The 18,498-nt window shown below is 37.5% G+C and overlaps 4 protein-coding genes across 7 annotated transcripts; 3 read left to right on the top strand and 1 right to left on the bottom strand.

Annotated features, from left to right (window-relative positions):
* Positions 1–815: 815 nt before the first annotated feature.
* LOC122309327 lies at positions 816–4,520 on the top strand. 3 transcript variants are annotated; one of them, XM_043122795.1, is made up of 2 exons: positions 816–1,399; positions 2,472–4,520. In XM_043122795.1, the coding sequence occupies exon 2, from the start codon at positions 2,656–2,658 to the stop codon at positions 4,336–4,338; it is 1,683 nt and encodes a 560-aa protein (XP_042978729.1). In that variant the 5' UTR covers positions 816–1,399; positions 2,472–2,655; the 3' UTR covers positions 4,339–4,520. The 3 variants fall into 3 exon arrangements, with proteins under 3 accessions (XP_042978729.1, XP_042978720.1, XP_042978737.1); XM_043122786.1 differs by having other exon boundaries at positions 2,578–4,520; XM_043122803.1 differs by having other exon boundaries at positions 2,585–4,520.
* A 2,489-nt stretch (positions 4,521–7,009) lies between these two features.
* LOC122309352 lies at positions 7,010–8,518 on the top strand. The gene is made up of 2 exons (XM_043122829.1): positions 7,010–8,114; positions 8,204–8,518. The coding sequence occupies exons 1-2, from the start codon at positions 7,953–7,955 to the stop codon at positions 8,438–8,440; spliced, it is 399 nt and encodes a 132-aa protein (XP_042978763.1). The 5' UTR covers positions 7,010–7,952; the 3' UTR covers positions 8,441–8,518.
* A 1,162-nt stretch (positions 8,519–9,680) lies between these two features.
* Positions 9,681–12,779, bottom strand: LOC122303600 (protein FAR1-RELATED SEQUENCE 5-like). The gene is made up of 6 exons (XM_043115479.1): positions 12,748–12,779; positions 12,505–12,568; positions 10,129–12,396; positions 9,959–10,048; positions 9,804–9,878; positions 9,681–9,719 (listed from the first exon to the last, which is right to left on the bottom strand). The coding sequence occupies exons 1-6, from the start codon at positions 12,777–12,779 to the stop codon at positions 9,681–9,683; spliced, it is 2,568 nt and encodes an 855-aa protein (XP_042971413.1).
* Positions 12,780–15,015: 2,236 nt separating this feature from the next.
* Positions 15,016–18,465, top strand: LOC122309341 (peroxisomal membrane protein 11C-like). 2 transcript variants are annotated; one of them, XM_043122814.1, is made up of 8 exons: positions 15,016–15,166; positions 16,383–16,592; positions 17,021–17,095; positions 17,173–17,247; positions 17,348–17,428; positions 17,568–17,642; positions 17,772–17,945; positions 18,219–18,465. In XM_043122814.1, exons 2-8 carry the CDS (start codon positions 16,401–16,403, stop codon positions 18,252–18,254), a joined length of 708 nt encoding a protein of 235 aa, XP_042978748.1. In that variant the 5' UTR covers positions 15,016–15,166; positions 16,383–16,400; the 3' UTR covers positions 18,255–18,465. The 2 variants fall into 2 exon arrangements, with proteins under 2 accessions (XP_042978748.1, XP_042978755.1); XM_043122821.1 differs by having other exon boundaries at positions 15,031–15,166; positions 16,367–16,592.
* Positions 18,466–18,498: the final 33 nt, after the last annotated feature.

Here is an 18,498-nt window from a genome sequence, read left to right on the forward strand (position 1 = left end):
AGAGAGAGAGAGAGAGAGAGAGAGTTAGGTGTAGAAATTATAGGCTCATCATTTTGGCACATATCTCCTCTCCCATAGGATGAGACCGTCCAAACAAGTACATTTTGATAAATAATGTGAGATATATTTGTGAAGTGCATAAATTTTATGTAATTCTTTAAAAAAATAATGAAATTTATTATTAAAAAATTAATTTTTTATGTAAATTTCATATTTATTATTTACTCTTTTTTTGTCAAAAACATTACACGACATTTACATACTTTACGACTATAAATATAATTAATCTAATTTAATTAATTTGGCATGCTCATTATTATATTATAATGTCCAAATATTATTTGATTCTCCTTAAGCACATGATTCCACTCCTTGGTTTAAAATTTGAAACCCAAGGCTCACTTAAATTTAATGGATGTTATCATTGGGATTTTAAGATCAACCTTCCCCACAAATAAATAAATAAAAACCCTAGAAAGCTAGATATATAAATTGATATTGTATCATGTTTCATTGATTTTTCCAAAATCAATCTAAAGGTTCAATTCGTAATTCTAACGCACTTTCCCGATGATCTGTCTCCTTCACACGTGGGATCCTTTTCACCCTCATAATGATCCTTTTGAAAAAGTCATAAGCTTTCTTCACTGACTAGTTCTGCCACGTCATCACTTTGGTAACGTAAATATTTCGAAAAGCATATTCAAATTTTACCCAATCCCAAACGGTCGGATACTCAGTCTGGACCCCAATCATGGCCGTTCAATCTTTCATCATGCTCGATCTTTAACCTCTAAGATACTGCGTTTTTTTCACTGAAAGAATCCAATCGACAGGGAGACTGACGTTTCCTTCCGCAAGAGCGAGAGAGAGAGAGAGATAGTGAAGTTTGATTTTTGAATTTGATTGCGATTATCATATATAGTCTCTCCGTGTCTTGTAGTGGTAAAGCTCGAATACTTTGTGGGTTTTTCAAACATGGGGCGGCTTCCTCTTCTTCTAGGTTGAAGATTCGCCTATATATTTTTCTTGTTTTTTTTTTTTTTTTTTTTTTTAATGATTCTGACCGTTTGATATCTGTTTCTTCGTTACGAAACAAAAATGAGCAGTGGCTATCTCTGATTTTGAGATACTGTTTTCTGGTCCGGTGTTTTTGAAAGTGAGTGGGAGGGAGTTTTTGAATATCCTTCCGTTGTTTGATTGCTGTTTTTGGAAGTACTGCTGGGTTTTCATTTTACTGAGGAGAGAGATATTTGAAGTTAAGTTATGGTCCGTTGCTGATTCTTACAAGCATTTCCGAGTTACAGCTTGGAGAGAAAGAGAGGTTTGAAGATGAAGCTATAGTGGGTTGCTTTCTGAGTAAAAAGGGACAAGTTTCTTGAGTTTCTGAGTCTTAAAGGTTGGTTCTTGAATCTTTATTTGCTTTCTTTCTTTGATGCCCACTTCAGAAGAATGTGATTTCGTTTTCTTTTCGTTATTTCCTTTTGAATTTTAAAAATTAATTTGCTTTCTTGACGCTACAGAATAATAGCTGGTTTTTAATCATTACTCCTTTCTTTTTCTTCCCTTCTCCTTATTGAACCAGTTCGTAGAGATGGAACGCACTGTTTGTGGCTGTTAATAATGGAAGAATCCTAAAACTTCAGTAAAAGTCAAGTCAACTTGCGGAGAAAAAGAAAATCTTTTTTTTCGTAATAGTTTATTATTTTCTTGAAATTTTCTTTTTCCTGTGTGACTTGTCCATTTCAATTAAATAAATACACTCAAGGAAATACATCTTTAGATGGAGACGCCTGTATTTGAATTCAAAGGAAAGTCTCTCTCTCTCTCTCTCTCTCTCTCTCTCTCAACCAGGAAGGTCCATATCTGGGGAGAAAAATGGAAAAATGCAGCTAAGAGGCCAAGTTCTCCCTACCTCAAGAAGAAATCTTAACCGTTGAATATAGATCAGGATCAACTTAGCAAAAAACTCAGTAGAGATATCTGGTATCGTATTCACGATCTCCTGGTTGGAAAGTAAAGTTGTATCTTTAGTTTATACTTTCCGAAAAGCCCCTCATATATCAATGCATTTCAACTCTACATGGTATGACAATGGTTGGGCTTTTTGGAATTTCAAGTAGTAATCTGCCGACATTTTCTTAATTGGACGGCACGGGCTGGCCGATAGAAGCAACTTCTTTCGTTATCAATGACAGCGTTTTGAATAATCAATTCGAATTTTATTTTGATATAATTTTATACGTTCTGATTTTTTTATTTATTTTAAATATGGCATTTAATGAGCACTTGCTATAAAGCAGTGTGAGAAAACTCGTGGGGCTTCTTTGGGTACTTCGATATAGTTGGTCAGGTCTTGCTTTCAGCAAAATAAGTTTTTTGTGATCACACAAGATTCTCGAAGCTCATGATGTTGTCCCATTTGTTGCTTTGTGTGTTCTTTTATCAAATCTCTTATTTTTATACTGCAGGCTTAATCTATAATTCATGTGTTTCTTATTGCAACCGCTCCACTGCCATCTAATTTTTCTATGAAAATATCATCTCCTTACCGTGTTTTCTCGTCTGGGTTGTAAGCTCACAGGCCCTTGGTTTCCTCATTATTCCGGTTGTCACTGCTTTGGCCAAATTTGATCGTTAAGATACATTGAAATCATGGTGGAAGATAGTGCAATTAAGGTTTTGGCTGACACCCAGTCAGCTGAAGAGTGGTTATCTCATGCTCAAGGGCTTGTTCCAGTGGCACTTAATAAGGCTAGGGAGGTAAAAGTGTTTCCTGGTAGGTGGAAGATGATAATATCAAAACTGGAGCAGATCCCAGCACGTTTATCAGACTTGTCAAGCCACCCTTGCTTCTCAAAGAATGCACTTTGCAAGGAGCAATTGCAGGCCGTTTCGAAGACGTTGAAGGAAGCGATTCAATTGGCTGAGTTATGTGTTGAGGAGAAGTATGAAGGCAAGCTTAGGATGCAGAGTGACTTGGATGGTTTGTCAGGGAAATTGGACTTGAATTTGAGGGACTGTGGGCTTTTGATCAAGACTGGAGTTCTTGGAGATGCTACTTTGCCTCTATCTGTAGGTGTTTCTTCAGCCGAACCAGAGGCTGCATCTCATAGCAATATAAGGGAATTACTCGCTCGGCTTCAGATCGGGCACTTGGAAGCAAAGCACAGGGCTCTTGACAACCTTGTTGAAGTAATGAGAGAGGAGGAAAAGAATGTTTTAGCTGTTTTGGGCCGGAGCAATATTGCCGCTTTAGTTCAATTGCTCACAGCAACATCTCCACGTATCCGGGAGAAGACAGTCTCTCTAATTTGCTCACTGGCAGAATCTGGGAGTTGCGAGAATTGGCTTGTCTCAGAAGGAGTTCTGCCTCCTCTGATTCGGCTTGCTGAGTCAGGTAGCTCGGTGGGCAAAGAGAAGGCTACAATTTCACTTCAAAGGTTGTCTATGTCTCTGGAAATAGCTCGTGCAATTGTTGGGCATGGTGGGATTCGTCCACTGATTGAGATCTGTTCAACTGGTGATTCTGTTTCACAGGCTGCGGCTGCTTGTACTTTGAAGAATATATCAGCTGTCCCAGAGGTGAGACAAATTCTAGCTGAAGAAGGGATTGTAAGGGTTATGATCAATCTTCTTGATTGTGGCATGCTGTTGGGTTCCAAAGAATATGCAGCAGAGTGCTTGCAGAATCTCACTGCCAGCAACGATAATCTAAGGAGGTCTGTTATTTCAGAAGGTGGCGTTCGGAGCCTATTGGTTTATCTTGATGGTCCACTGCCCCAAGAATCTGCAGTTGGGGCATTAAGGAATTTGGTTGGCTCGGTTTCTATGGAAGTATTGGTTTCACTTGGTTTCCTGCCCCGGATAGTTCATGTGCTTAAATGTGGATCGCTGGGTGCACAACAAGCTGGTGCATCAGCAATCTGTCGGATTTGTACCACAACAGAGATTAAGAAATTGGTGGGTGAAGCTGGATGCATTCCTCTGCTTGTCAAGATGCTTGAGGCTAAATCAAATGGTGTTAGAGAGGTTGCTGCACAAGCAATTTCAAGCTTGATTATCCTTTCCCAGAACTGCAGGGAAGTTAAGAGGGATGACAAGAGTGTGCCGAGTTTGGTACAATTGCTTGACCCAACTCCACATAACACTGCAAAAAAGTATGCAATTTTCTGCCTTGGATCTCTTTCTTCAAGTAGGAAATGTAAGAAGCTAATGATCTCATATGGAGCAATTGGATATCTTAAAAAGCTCACAGAAATGGACATCCCTGGTGCCAAGAAACTGCTGGAGCGGTTAGAAAGAGGAAAACTAAGGAGTCTGTTCAGCAGAAAATAGAAGCTAATTGCAAGTGGCTTTTGTATAATGGTGTCCACCCCCCCCCCAGTTTTTTATGTTAGTTGTTTCATTGTCTATATGAGACAAAGTTGTTTATGATATGAACTTGGAATGCGCAAGCTTGCTATTCCATGCAATCAATGTTCTACTATTAATTTATGTCTCTCTATGCTGCTTGCGTATTTTCCTTCTTTCCTCATATTTATTGTTTCGTGGATTTCTGTGACAGAAGATATGTTCGTGGTTATTCTAAGGTGATGATTATGTTTCTAGTACAGTGGTGCAATAATGGCATCTGAATCAAAGTAAGCTTTTCTGAAAGTTTTTGTGGAAGGATGTTGATGCGGTTCATGAAACCACCTATACTTGTGAGTCTGTGACGTATGATGCACCATCTTTGTTGGTAGAAAATAGAGGATTTTTAACATTCGAGCAGGACAGGCAGCTGGAATTTGGACTTTTGAAGCCTGCATTACAGTGCGTCTAATTTACTGAAAGGGTCTGTACCTGCCACCACTTGGGTATTTTCAATGCTTCAAAATGATGCTTCTGAGCTTCCCTTAAACATAAGAAAAGGGTTATGATTTGGTGTTGAATTCTAACATGTAGAATTTACTTTGAGCATTTTTCAAACATTGCTTTACATGCATGCATATATATGTAAAATCCTTGTATTTTGTTTTGAACCCAGCCTTGAAATCCTATTGGGAATGCTTCCAAAACCTTATTTATCAAGCTTTGGATATTATGACGTGGTAAAGATGGTGGTTATCTTGGATTGCAACCCAAAGATTAAAGAAACCACAATGACATCATGGAATATATGGTTTGTTATAAAGCAGATAGAGCACTAACTCTGAGGTGTCCAAAACTCAGTGCTTTTTGGTACCATTTTACTCCAACCACCATACATCAACCCTGAAACAAACCCACATAATCAGCCTGTCTCTTAAAACCTGTAGCAAAACTCTGGACTGAAGTGTATTTGGATCAAAGAAATGCTATGGAAAGAAGAAAATAACAAATATATTTGGTCCCCTAAGTTAGTGTTACCAAATTGAATTTTGTCAAACTTTTGGATACACAGTTGAAATGAGATGAGATGAGATATTTTAAATAGTAATAAAATTTTTGAGTTAAGATAAAATGAAATAGTTTGTAAAAAAATGTGTTTGGATAATGAGATTTGAAAAAGGTATGGGTCCCACAATTTTACAGAGTCTCCAAATTGTGTACTGTTCATATAATGTTCACGTAAGTTTTACATTGTTTATGTACTGTTCATGTCAATTTTTACTGTTTTATACAGTTTATTTATTATTAATCTAAATAAATATTTTCAAAACTTAAAAAATAAAATATTGCGTTTAGATAACTAAAAGTGTCGTATCGTACAACTCTAGATAAGATATTTTTATCTGAACTGGCTAATCAAACCGGGCCTCAGTGGCCGAAACAATCAGTGTCCATTGAGTTATTTTGTCAATGCCCATTTGCATTCTACAGGGATTTAGCCCATCGAACTTTGTCCAGAGGTCCATGAACCTAAAAAATAACTTCTAAACATCTTCAATTGATTGGCTAAAAATTAAATCTATTAAGTATTTAGTTATTAGAAAACAAAATAGAAAAATGTTGTGTACAACCGAGCCGCGTCCTTGCCGCGGCCTCGTGTCCGACGTGGCAAATTAGCCCCACGACGTCGTTTTAGTTTGTAATTAATTTTCTTGGCCTCCGGTCCTTGTCTCGCCCCTCATTCGTCCGAATTCTTCCTCTCTCTATTTTCTCCCCAATTCTTCATCTTCCTCTTCTCTCTATTATTTCTCCTCGATTCTTCATCTTCCCCCACTGGTTCATCTTCTTCTTCTCGCCCCATGCCCCACGATTCATCACAGCTTCGTCTTCTCCGTGAAACTGAGCCATCGTCTCTTCATCTTCCTCTTCTCTCTATTTTCTCCCCGATTCTTCATCTTCCTCCACTGGTTCATCTTCTTCTTCTCGCCCCATGCCCCACGATTCATCACAGCTTCGTCTTCTTCGTGAAACCGAGCCATCTTCTCTTCGTCTTCCTCTTCTCTCTATTCTCTCCCCGATTCTTCATCTTCCTCCACTGGTTCATCTTCTTCTTCTCCCCCCACGATTCATCACAGCTTCGTCTTCTCCGTGAAACCGAGCCATCTTCTCTTCGACTTCTGTGTTCGTCTTCTCCATGAAGCCACTGACACAGATCGGCGACGTCTCTCTGAAATCCCCTTCCCACGAAGCCCCTAAACCCTAACCCTAACCCTAACCCTAACCACTCAAACTCAAACTCGAACCCTAACCCTAAACACTCTAATCCGAACCCTAACCCTAAACACTCTAACCCGAACCCGAATCCTATACCTAACCCTAACCACTCAAACCCTAACCCTTCCTAAGTTCATATCTATTAAACACACGACGACACCCCCACTTACATCAGAGATAATTTTGTGCTGCGTGTATTTCTTGGATTGGTCTTGGTTGTGAGTCATCTTTTTAATCTGAATCTCTTACATTTTATTATGCTTTGAGTAAATGGTATTGGAAGAATGTTGGATAATTTTACAGCTTGATGATGATGTTGTGGTAATGGGGTACACGGTTTGATTTTAATGTTTGGCATGCATTGGAAGTTTGCTTTGACTCAATGCTATAGTGTAGTGTTTTGATGTTTACAGAAATTACCATTTTTAGATTTATGGCATATGATGATTACATACAATGTATTTTTATGTCAAAACAAGTGTTAGAACCGAGACATTGGTATACTCTGATTGTTTGATTAAGTTGTCCTGTTAGCTTTAGAAACATGAGTCATGGTTTAATTTTTTTAATTCAAACTTTGTTCATAAAGTTTAAATGTTTGCTTTGAGTCATGTTTATTGGAAGTATGTTGGATAATTTTACAGCTTGATGATGATGTTGTGGTAATGGGGTACACGGTTTGATTTTAATGTTTGGCATGCATTGGAGGTTTGCTTTGACTCAATGCTATAGTGTAGTGTTTTGATGTTTACAGAAATTACCATTTTTAGATTTATGGCATATGATGATTACATACAATGTATTTTTATGTCAAAACAAGTGTTAGAACCGAGACATTGGTATACTCTGATTGTTTGATTAAGTTGTCCTGTTAGCTTTAGAAACATGAGTCATGGTTTAATTTTTTTAATTCAAACTTTGTTCATAAAGTTTAAATGTTTGCTTTGAGTCATGTTTATTGGAAGTATGTTGGATAATTTTACAGCTTGATGATAATGTTGTGGTAATGGGGTACACGGTTTGATTTTAATGTTTGGCATGCATTGGAGGTTTGCTTTGACTCAATGCTATAGTGTAGTGTTTTGATGTTTACAGAAATTACCATTTTTAGATTTATGGCATATGATGATTACATACAATGTATTTTTATGTCAAAACAAGTGTTAGAACCGAGACATCACAAGACTCCTTTGAGGGAATTCAATAGAATGAATTAGCACTTGTTTTTCCCTACCATATTTAGAACCTGTTTCAGTTTTGTTCATATCCAGTTATTAGATTTGGGAACTGCTTACTTGCACATTTGTGTATGCATTTTCGTCCAGATGTCATCATCATCATCATCAATGACTTCTGCATCCTTTGCTAAACCTACAAAGGAGGGTCCAGAATTTTGCTTCTGTGAGCTTGAAGCGGTAGTGCGATACTCAAAAACTGAGCGAAATCCAGGACGACCCTTCTTAGGTTGTCCAAAGTATAACACAAAGGTAACTACATAATATTGGTAGGCTAAATAGAATATCCATTATTTAGTGTTAGTGACATCTAACACTCTTTTTAACCACGCTTTGACCAGGGCTTACCATGTTGCAAATTTTTCAAGTGGGCAGATAGTAATGACGATTGCGAACACCACTGCCAACATCAATTTCGAGAAATATACGCAGAACTTTTAAAGAAGGAGAAAGAACTCGAGAAGAAGGAGAAAGAGCTTGAGTTGAGAGAGATTTCCATAAGGCGTTCACGTGCACTACTCCGGCTTTATTGGGCTTTTGTGGTTGTTGTCTATTGTTATTATGTAGTATTTAACTGATTATTCCAATGCAAGAATATGTAATGTTCAGAAACTCTCGCTTATTTTCTATGTCTAAGTTGTAATGTACATCCAACATTAACCTGCAGTAGCTGTATGTTCAGAAGTAGTATTAGTTTTGAAGTCTGAGTCTGCTAGATCTGTATGATTGACCTTTGTATTTACCTCAGAAGTTATCAGCATATTTCTCCCCAATTCTGAGTCGATTAAACTCTCTTCTTGCTGAATGTATGTTCAGCCTGTTAACTTGCAGTATGTTCTGTTCAGAAGATTAACTTGCATATGCTAGGTTCACATTTAGTTTGTGTATTGCGTGAGATCTCACTCAGTCCAGCAACTAGGTTCTGGACATATGGCATTGAATCCTTAACAAACACCTGGTAGTTACCTAACTATAGACCAACGCGGGCCATCACTCTGTACTTAACCCAATCACACAACCTGTTAATTGTCAACAAACCTGTTATCAATCCCATAATGCAAAACTACATATCTAACACTGCTGCCTGTTGTCCTATCTATCATGCAACTCTCCTGCAGCGTGATTGTTTATTCATACGTGCAATTCTTTTAAAAATTTGATGCATTTAGTGACTTCCAATTTCTTTTAAAACCACAAACATCATTTCAACACCTTATAAGTCTAAAATTCTGTTCATTCTTCACACCAATTTTCCTTAACTCCACCTGCTGCATACACATTGTTTGCTCCCTAATCCATACAAATGCAACTCCACATCAATCCCCCTAAAAAAATTAGAATGAGGAACACAAGAGAGAATATTTTCTATATTCAATAACTCCACAGCAAGACGCCAAAAAAAAAGGTCTAATTTTTTGGCAAAAATTATCAAAAATAAGTGTTAACTCCACATCAATCCCCCTAAAAAAAATAACCATACATCCAATAAAATTCTCAAAAATCTACATTAACCCCCCATCAACCCCCCTAACGAAAATATCCATACATCCACAAAAATTCTCAAAAATCTACATTAACCCCCCATCAACCCCCCCTAACGAAAATATCCATACATCCACAAAAATTCTCAAAAATCTACATTAACCCCCCATCAACCCCCCTAACGAAAATATCCATACATCCACAAAAATTATCAAAAAAGTTACATCCATTTCCACTAGAATCCACGTAATTCCACAAAGCCACCCAAAATCTTTACAATACTCATTATCCATAAATTCAAATAGTGCAATTGCTGTAATCCATCCATCCCATTGTTCAATCACGGGGTTGTGATTCATCCAACCCAAGCAAAATCTATAAAGAGAAACAGTCGAATAAAAACGTCATATCTTATTTTTACAAAAATAAGATGATTTACTTAGATTGGAATCCACTTACACTTTCTTGACTTTGAAGCACTGGAGTTCGAACCTGGGTTCCACTAAAGTCCAAAGCTGTGCTTTCTGGAACCACCTGGTGAGAAATTCAAATTTACACCACCCAACCATATCATTTACATAATTCATTACAATGACGATAAATTAGATCTTTACCTCCACTAATCCAGCTCCAACAATATCTATCTCTGAATGGCCAAATAAAGATCTCTGTGTGTTCAAGATGGGTGTATCTCCTCCATCTCGCTAATAACCAAATAACAGGTTATATATCTTATCGGATTTTAAAATAATAGCATATATAACATTGTATTAAATAAACATACCTCTTTGTGTTTCCCCTTTCCTGGTGTTTTCCTCGCTTTCGCCAAGGACTTTCGCATATCTTTCTCCATCCGGGATGCTCTCCTCAGAAATGGGGGTCTGCCTTTCCCACGCACAACATTTGGACTGCGTACTGGCCCAGAACCACCGACAGTAATTGCATCCCCAGTCGTACAATGCACATTGGAACCCATTTGAGTCATCGATGGGGGTTCTTGGTTGGTACCATACAAATCAATCATGGCATATAACTTAGCTTTCGCATCCTGACTATGCTCTTTCGAACCCGCTGCAAGAGTAATCATCTGATAACAGATATTCAACAACTCAGAATATCTATTAGAATCTGCCCGTTTTTCCCCTCCATCGTAACTACTGTGGATCAACGTGTATCGCCTCTTGATATCCTTCCTCCAGCGATCTAAAATATAGCTATCTGGCAAAGTTGTAATCTCGTTGCATCTGAATACGGCCAAGATGTGCCTACACAATATCCCCCTCATCTGGAATAATCCACAAGAACAATGTGCCTGTGATTGTTCTTCACTAAAGTCCACAAAATATGTAACCAGTTTAGTATATTCTGCCACATGAACTTCATCTTTTACCATATAAGTCATGACTGCACCATCACTCATATGTAACTTTGGATTCATATCGATCATGCCAGTAACTTGCTGTTGTACTTCCTTGAATTTAGAATTCGTATACAAATCTTGAAACCTCTTCTCAATTAGAGATCGAGATATGCAGGGGGTGGTGACACTAAAAGAGTGGAAGTCCGCAGCATTTTCATTCTCTATTTTCTTTTTCAACGCGTTGTCAAACTGGTCGACAAATTCTTTCAGGTTGGTCTTAGCATGAACATACCCGTCAAAAAAGGCATTCATGCTCTCACTCCGCTGCGTTGTACTCATTCCAGCCCAAAAGTAGTCTTTCAAGAATGGTGGAACCCAATACTGACGCTCAGCGTATAGACTTTGCAACCACGCATTTTCCTGCAAATTGTACGTGGTAATTAACTTCTCCCAACTTGTTTCAAACTCTTCAACACTCTGACTGTCATACACACATTTCATCAAGTCATTTTTCATCCCAGTTTTGTAGGAACCATAAGAACCAAGCTTTTCAGGGACTTTCTTCAGTATATGCCATAGGCAAAATCTATGTCGGGTCGTTGGGAAAACAATAGCAATGGCATTTTTCATCGCTCTATCTTGGTCAGTTATAATAGCTTTAGGAGCTATACCATCCATACACTGCAACCAAGTCTGGAATAACCACACAAACGTCTCCGTATCCTCCCGAGATATCAAGCCTGCTCCCAATAGAATTGACTGTCCGTGGTGGTTTACACCAACAAATGGTGCAAACGGCATCCCATATCTATTCGTCAGGTAGGTCGTGTCAAATGTAACCACATCACCAAAATATTGGTAAGATGCTCTACTACGGGGGTCGGCCCAGAAGACATTTTTCAACCTTCCATCATCATCTAAATCCATCAATGTAAAGAACCCAGGATTTTTGTACTGCATCCTACAAAAATATTCTCGCAGAGCACCAGCTCCACCTGCGCCTAGTCGTAAATGTCTTGCCTTATCGATGTAATTACGACAATCCTTTTCTAAAAACGGAAGATTCTCATACCCGCCCGCACCAACAACAAGAGATCCAAAACTCTTGTTCAACCGGACACCCGCTTGGTCATTTGTATCTAGAACTCTTTTGACGGCGTCACTCACTTCTCTATTACATCGAAAGAAGCGAGATTTCTTTGGACTAAGGCCATGGTTATGGACATTATGAACCGTAGTCAACCGAAGTTTTCCATCATAATTTAAGGCATTAATCTTTGCCTTACATTCGGTCTTTCCTGTCGGACGTGGGTTGGCGACATTGAAAGTCCTATTACGAGCCTTCCCACCACGAGCACAAGCAAGGGTGACATATCTAACAGACTGATCTTCTGCCCTCTCAGTCCTTTTTGTCATCACACCAAACCCACATTTTTTACCATAATCCTTATAATAACTCAATAAATCTTCAAATGAGTTAAACTCCATCCCCTTCTTTGGCTCCTCAATCACATCATCACCATCGACATCAACATTCTGACATGTCCCGGCACTACAATCTTCAGTTTCTTCACGAGTTGGTCTATTCTCCCTAATTTCATTAACTGTAGAGGATGTACATGGTGCTTTAGTTTCCCCAACATTGATTCCATAATAACCATGCAGGTAATCTGGACAGCTTGATAATATGTCCTGCAAAAAAAGGGTGGATAAAGTTATTCATTTAATTTGGAAGTAAAAAACAACTCATATCAATAGTTATCATAAAGTTTTATTGATATATTAAATAATATAACATACCGTGTATGGGGGTTTCGAGCTACATGGTGTTTGCGTGTACGGGTGTTCTTTCCCATTTCCCATCCTGAAAGGGAGCAAAATGCAAATACTCAATCTGAAGTGTAAAAATGCAAATAAGGGTCTTAAATCCACAACATGTTTCTTGACTTTATGGAAAATTCTCATATAAGGCCCTTTCATTTTATAAAATCCATGCCTTATGACTTAGCTTCCTATTTTGCAACAGTACTTCTATATAGAGACTTTGCATCAGCATTACGACATTCATTTTCCATATTTAGGAAGATTTCATTTTGATTTATTATTGTCTAAAAAAATAAACATCAATGTCAAACAATTGCCTCAAACTATCTATCCCCTTTCTCATATATTAGATAAATTTAGACTGACACCCACAAGGAATCTATAGCCACTGCAGGTCAAGCATCAAGTTTCGCATTTTTGTATCATCTATCTTTCTTATGAGATGCATATTATTCTAAAACTGATTGAGAAAATTATAAAATTATATATGGTTATTATTCTACAAGCTGTGAGGCGTGGAGTAGATTTCCTTGCCATTTTAATTAGCAGTTCTTCTACATACCATTTTAGTTTAAATTAGTTCTTAAAATTAAACTGAATATTGATTAACAACATGCACATTTCATCCTCAATCGACATCAAAAATGTTCTTTAAGTTACAACGTCAAGCACATTTCTGTTCCTCTGCAAGACACATAGCCTATGTTTAAGAAATTTTCACTGCATTTCACCTCTCTGTATTCTCACATGTTCCTCCTCTTACGGAAATTTCAGTCACATTGCATAGTACTAATTTATAACATTTTAACAGATCTAAGTACTGGATCTAGCTATCCATAATATACCTTACAAGCCGACGGTACTTCACTAATGTTCGTCTGCCCCTGCGTTGTACAAGCCTAAAAATGCCACTTTTTCCCTCCTACTACTGGAACAACTGGTTTTTACCAAGAACATAGAGAGAAAAAAAATCGATTACGTTATTGCACTAATGTACAATGGAGAAAATGAACAGCCGACGGTACTCACACAGATGTATATGGTGCTTCAGTTATTTACCTCGTCTCGCCGGAGCTTAACGTTCGACTGGTGTATCACGTTTGGCTGGATCGGTTCCGTGACTTTCCATTCTCAGTGCAGGTAATCAACAGCCTCGTCTTCGACTCAGAGCTCTGGGAACAACGACGGCGACCGCCCCTCACACAGATCGGCTACAACATTAAACGGCAACAACCCACGATTTCCGTTCAGTCCAAATGGGTTCAGACCAAACGAGGAAGCGGCTCACGGCTCACGAACGACGGCGACCGCCACTCACACAGATCGGCGACAACCCACGACAGCAAGCCCCACGATTTTCGTTCACCCCAAATTTGTTCAGACCAAACAAGGAAGCGGCTCACGAAGGTTGTTTTTGTTTTCGGAAGAAACAGGTTTTCGTTTTACGTTTCCCCCCTTTTTTTTTTTTTTAAATTAATTAACTCGGCTGACGTGGCATGCCACGTCAGCCGAGGCCGCGGCGGGGGCCCAACCCCGGTGGTATGTAGAAGAACTGAACAAAATATGATCACAATGAATTAGCTAAATTTTAAATAATTGGACTTTAGCTAAAGTAACTTTCAAAATATTTTCCAAATTAAATTTATTTATTAATTTAATTAGAATATAATTACTAATTCACATATAATAAGTAGAATGATAAAATTAATATTTTCTAAAGTAATATTATTTTATTATTATATAATGAATAAATAAAAAATCTAATATTAAAATTTAATGTGAATAAAATAGCTAAAGATAAATTTATCTTATCTTATTTTATTATTATATAATAAAAAAATAATTATTCTAATATAAAGATTGGAATATTCAAAATTAAATTTATTTCACACTGTTAAAAGTGTTTTAATTTTGATTAATTCATTCAGTGTGCTCCCACAGACTTCACGGCGTGGCTTTGCATATGGAGCCAAGAGAGTATACGACGAACATGGCTGCAATACAACATTTTATAGTGGGACACAGACACACGCATTATCTGGGATGAGGCATAACAAATTGACTGCTTCCTTCAGATGCGTGCTTGACCAAAGTTCATATTTTTACGGTCCACCTGTTAAGTTTCAGAAGTGGGCCCATTTGATTGATCCATGTTGATCCATCAACGGTCAAGAATTCAAAATTATTACTTCTGTAAATATGATTGGGACTGGGAGAGGGTTAAGGCCATGTTTTGGACCTTATCCCATTTTCTATTTATAATGTTATTTTCCAACTTCATTTTGATATAAAAATATTTTTTAATTTTTAGTTTTTAATTTTTTTATCTTATAATTATTTAAACACAAAATTCAATATAATTTTTATAAAACTTAAAAATCATTATAATTTTATAAATTTTAAAATAAAAATTATAGTTAAATAAGATTTTAATTTTAGTAATAATTTTATTAATTTTTTATATTTTTTTACTGTTGATAAAATCAGGTGGCAGCGAACCTTTTGTTTGTTAGTTTTGGGAGAGAGGACCGAACAAGCCCCTTTAACAGAGCCTATCATAGTGGGGAAGAGAGGTGACGCTGGAGAGAGGCTCTGAGTCTGAGATTTGCAGGGACGGAGCTTGATTGCGCTTCTCGAGGTCAGTTCACCGGGCACTTCCTTCTGTACCACCTCTCTCTCTCTCTCTCTCTCTCTCTCTCTCTCGTAGAATATAGACTTCGCAAATCCCCGGTCTATGATCCGTGATTTGCTCTCGAAGTACACTGGCAACAAATTCTGTATCGAAGATTTTCTTTTTATAATATTTGGGTTTTTGTTTATGAACAAGATTAGAACTTTCGGCTGGATATTGAAGAATTGTGGAAAATATATGTTTTATTTTTCTGTTCTTTTTTTTCTCAGCTGGGTAGGGAGTTTTTTCGGGTAAAAGATTGAATTTTTCAACTGTTTTTTTTTTTTTTTTCCCCTTTTCAGTTTCAGATTAGTACTTTGGTTTTAATGTAGATTGAGAATGGAATTTACTAATAGATATATTTTAGTTTTATTGATTTGTTGGAGTCAACATCTTTTTATATCTTCCTGTAATATAATCTCTGTTTGGCATGTGGGGGAAATAGAGCGAAAGGGAAAAATTGAGAGGTTAGACTCTAGGTCTGTCGATGGTTAATTTCGTAGTAGAAGTTAACTGGGATAAGCCATAGCCTCGTATTAACACAAAGCTGAATAGAAATCTTTGTTGTATCAGGCCCCGATGGAAAAAACCGTCTGTTGACGTATATGGTTCCTACCTTTTCTTATCCTTTGTGGGATTAAAACTACTCTGATTGTGGTTTAATGAGACGCTGTTTGTGCTGCGTGAACTAATTTAACTGGTTTTTTATTTTTAATTTCAGTTGTTGCATACGATCTGGATTCTCTTCATTGATTTATGAGTTTGGATGAGAGTATATCTGTTCCCAACACTCTTTCCACAGTGTTTACTGATTACATGCTATTTCTAGGTTGTTTATGTATTACTGGAATGTTCGCTTTGTAAGAAAGCCAACCTAATTATGCATGGCTATTGTATTGAGTTAAATACTGAATACAAGAGTAAAATGTTTAAGAATAGAACAAAGGTACAGCTACGTATCAGCTATCTATGGAAACTATAATCTGCTATACAAGGAAATTACTGATTACGGAATGTACAAGGAAATAACTGGTAAAAATATAGAGCTGGCATCAAGGCAGTGTATCACGGCAGAACAATGGCAATATATCTTGACATGCTTGACATACTTCCGTTTTTGCGATGGATGCTCTCTGGTGTTATTCTTCATTTTTTGAAGTTGAACAGGACTTCGAATTTGCAGGTTTATTCAGCGTAAAAGATGAGTACACTCGATGCAACTAGGGCAGAACTTGCACTTGTTGCTTTGTATTTGAGCAAGGCTGAAGCCAGGGACAAGATATGCAGGGCAATACAATATGGCTCCAAATACTTGAGTAATGGAGAACCTGGTACAGCCCAAAATGTTGACAAATCAACTAGCTTGGCAAGGAAGGTTTTCCGTCTTTTCAAGGTTAGATTTTATCATGTGAACCTAGTCTTTATATTTCATTTGGAACTGTTGCATATTTGGTACTTACATTGGACCTATGTAATAAATATCTTGTGCTTTTCCACCTATCTGTTTTTTCATTCATTGACGAAAGTAAGTTATGATTGGGTATTAATGCTTTGGTTCTTGGAGTGCGGTGTACTGGACCAGGGTTCACTCTGTAGGGGTGGGTCCAAAGGTCCCTCCTTGGAAAGGTTCCCCAACAACCAAAAATAAAAAAAGGAAGAAGAAAATATAATTCAAGGGGACACCTTTGTGTTGTATTCTAATTCCTCCCATGGTATTGGAATGCACATAAAGAGATTCTATGCTGCAGAAAATCTGATATTGATCTTGCTTTCCAGTATGTTTAAATTCCGTAACATTGTATGCTTCAATCTGTCAATCAGTTTGTCAATGACTTGCAAGCTCTTATCAGTCCAACTCCGCCAGGAACTCCCCTTCCTATTGTTTTGCTTGGAAAGGTATGAATGAATTTGTTTACCCCCATTAATTATCCTTGCTTGTTTTCTTAGTGACCCTGTTTTAATACTTGCTACAGTCCAAAAATGCATTACTGTCAACTTTCCTGTTTCTTGATCAAATTGTTTGGCTTGGTAGAACGGGCATTTATAAGGTATGGCATCCAAGTTTCTTCTTTTCTTGTTCCTTGTATTTTATATTGGTTCCCGTGATATAAGTTTGTAAGAAGAAATTTGAATTTTGGTTTGTTGTAGAACAAGGAACGGACAGACCTACTTGGCCGCATCTCTCTCTATTGTTGGCTGAGTGCCTCAATTTGTACTACTTTGGTTGAGGTTTGTTGATGCCCAGCTTCCCTCAAGGATTTAAGAACCCCCCCCCCCCCCCCCCCCCACAACACGCCAAAAAAAAAAAAAAAAAACAAAAACACAAAAGTGTTGTTATGACATGGTTTTGCTTCCTGTCTTTTATCAGGTTGGAGAGCTTGGAAGACTCTCTGCATCAATGAAGAAGTTAGAAAAGGATCTTAATAAAAATGATAAATATCAAGTACGTTTCCCATTCTCTTTTCGGATGGGTTGCCCATCAAAGTTTTGTTTTTTTTGTTTTTTTGCCATTCTTATTGCTGTTCCAACCCACCGCTTGCCCCTTGTATGCTTTGGTCTTTTGTGAATGCAGAATGAGCAATACCGAGCCAAACTTAAAAAATCAAATGAGAGGTCTCTGGCCCTAATCAAAGCAATCTTGGATCTAGGAGTAGCTGTTGGTCTGCTTCAATTGGTACCCAAGAAAGTTACTCCCCGTGTAACTGGAGCTCTTGGATTTGTTAGCTCACTTATCTCTTGTTATCAGGTACTTGCATATTCTTTGCTGCAAATCTCTAATTAAGATCCCTTGTTCATTTGTTTAACTCTGGCTGCTGAAACTCAACCATGCAATGTAAGTAAATTATAAGTAATTACATTAAAAAAAGAGGGGTGGTGATGGTTTGAAGAAAAAAGTTTTTGTCATGCAAGGTATGAAACTACTGACGTTACCTGGGAGTAAAGCTTTTCTGGCAATCGCCGTTTACAAATCCTCCAATTTTTTGCTGATATAATTTTTTTAATGGTTTTTGCTTCGCAGTTGCTTCCATCGCCAGCCAAGGCCAAGGCACCATGAAAAGAGAAGCATCTCCTCAATGAGATTCAACGTTATTTAATTACTTGGATTTGTGAGATTTAACTTGGTTTGAATTTAAGCTATTTGTCTATTATCTCTGTTGAAATTTCTTATTTCATAATAATTATCTGCTGGTAACCGTACGAGTGGATTTACTTGTTACCAGACAAACTTGTAGATCAATAAAGGAAGATCATATTTTTGTATGACATATAAGAGGAAGCATCCTGGTAAGGATACATGT

The sequence above is a fragment of the Carya illinoinensis genome, chromosome 1 (genome assembly GCF_018687715.1).
Source record: "Carya illinoinensis cultivar Pawnee chromosome 1, C.illinoinensisPawnee_v1, whole genome shotgun sequence".
Taxonomy (NCBI): Eukaryota; Viridiplantae; Streptophyta; class Magnoliopsida; order Fagales; family Juglandaceae; genus Carya; species Carya illinoinensis.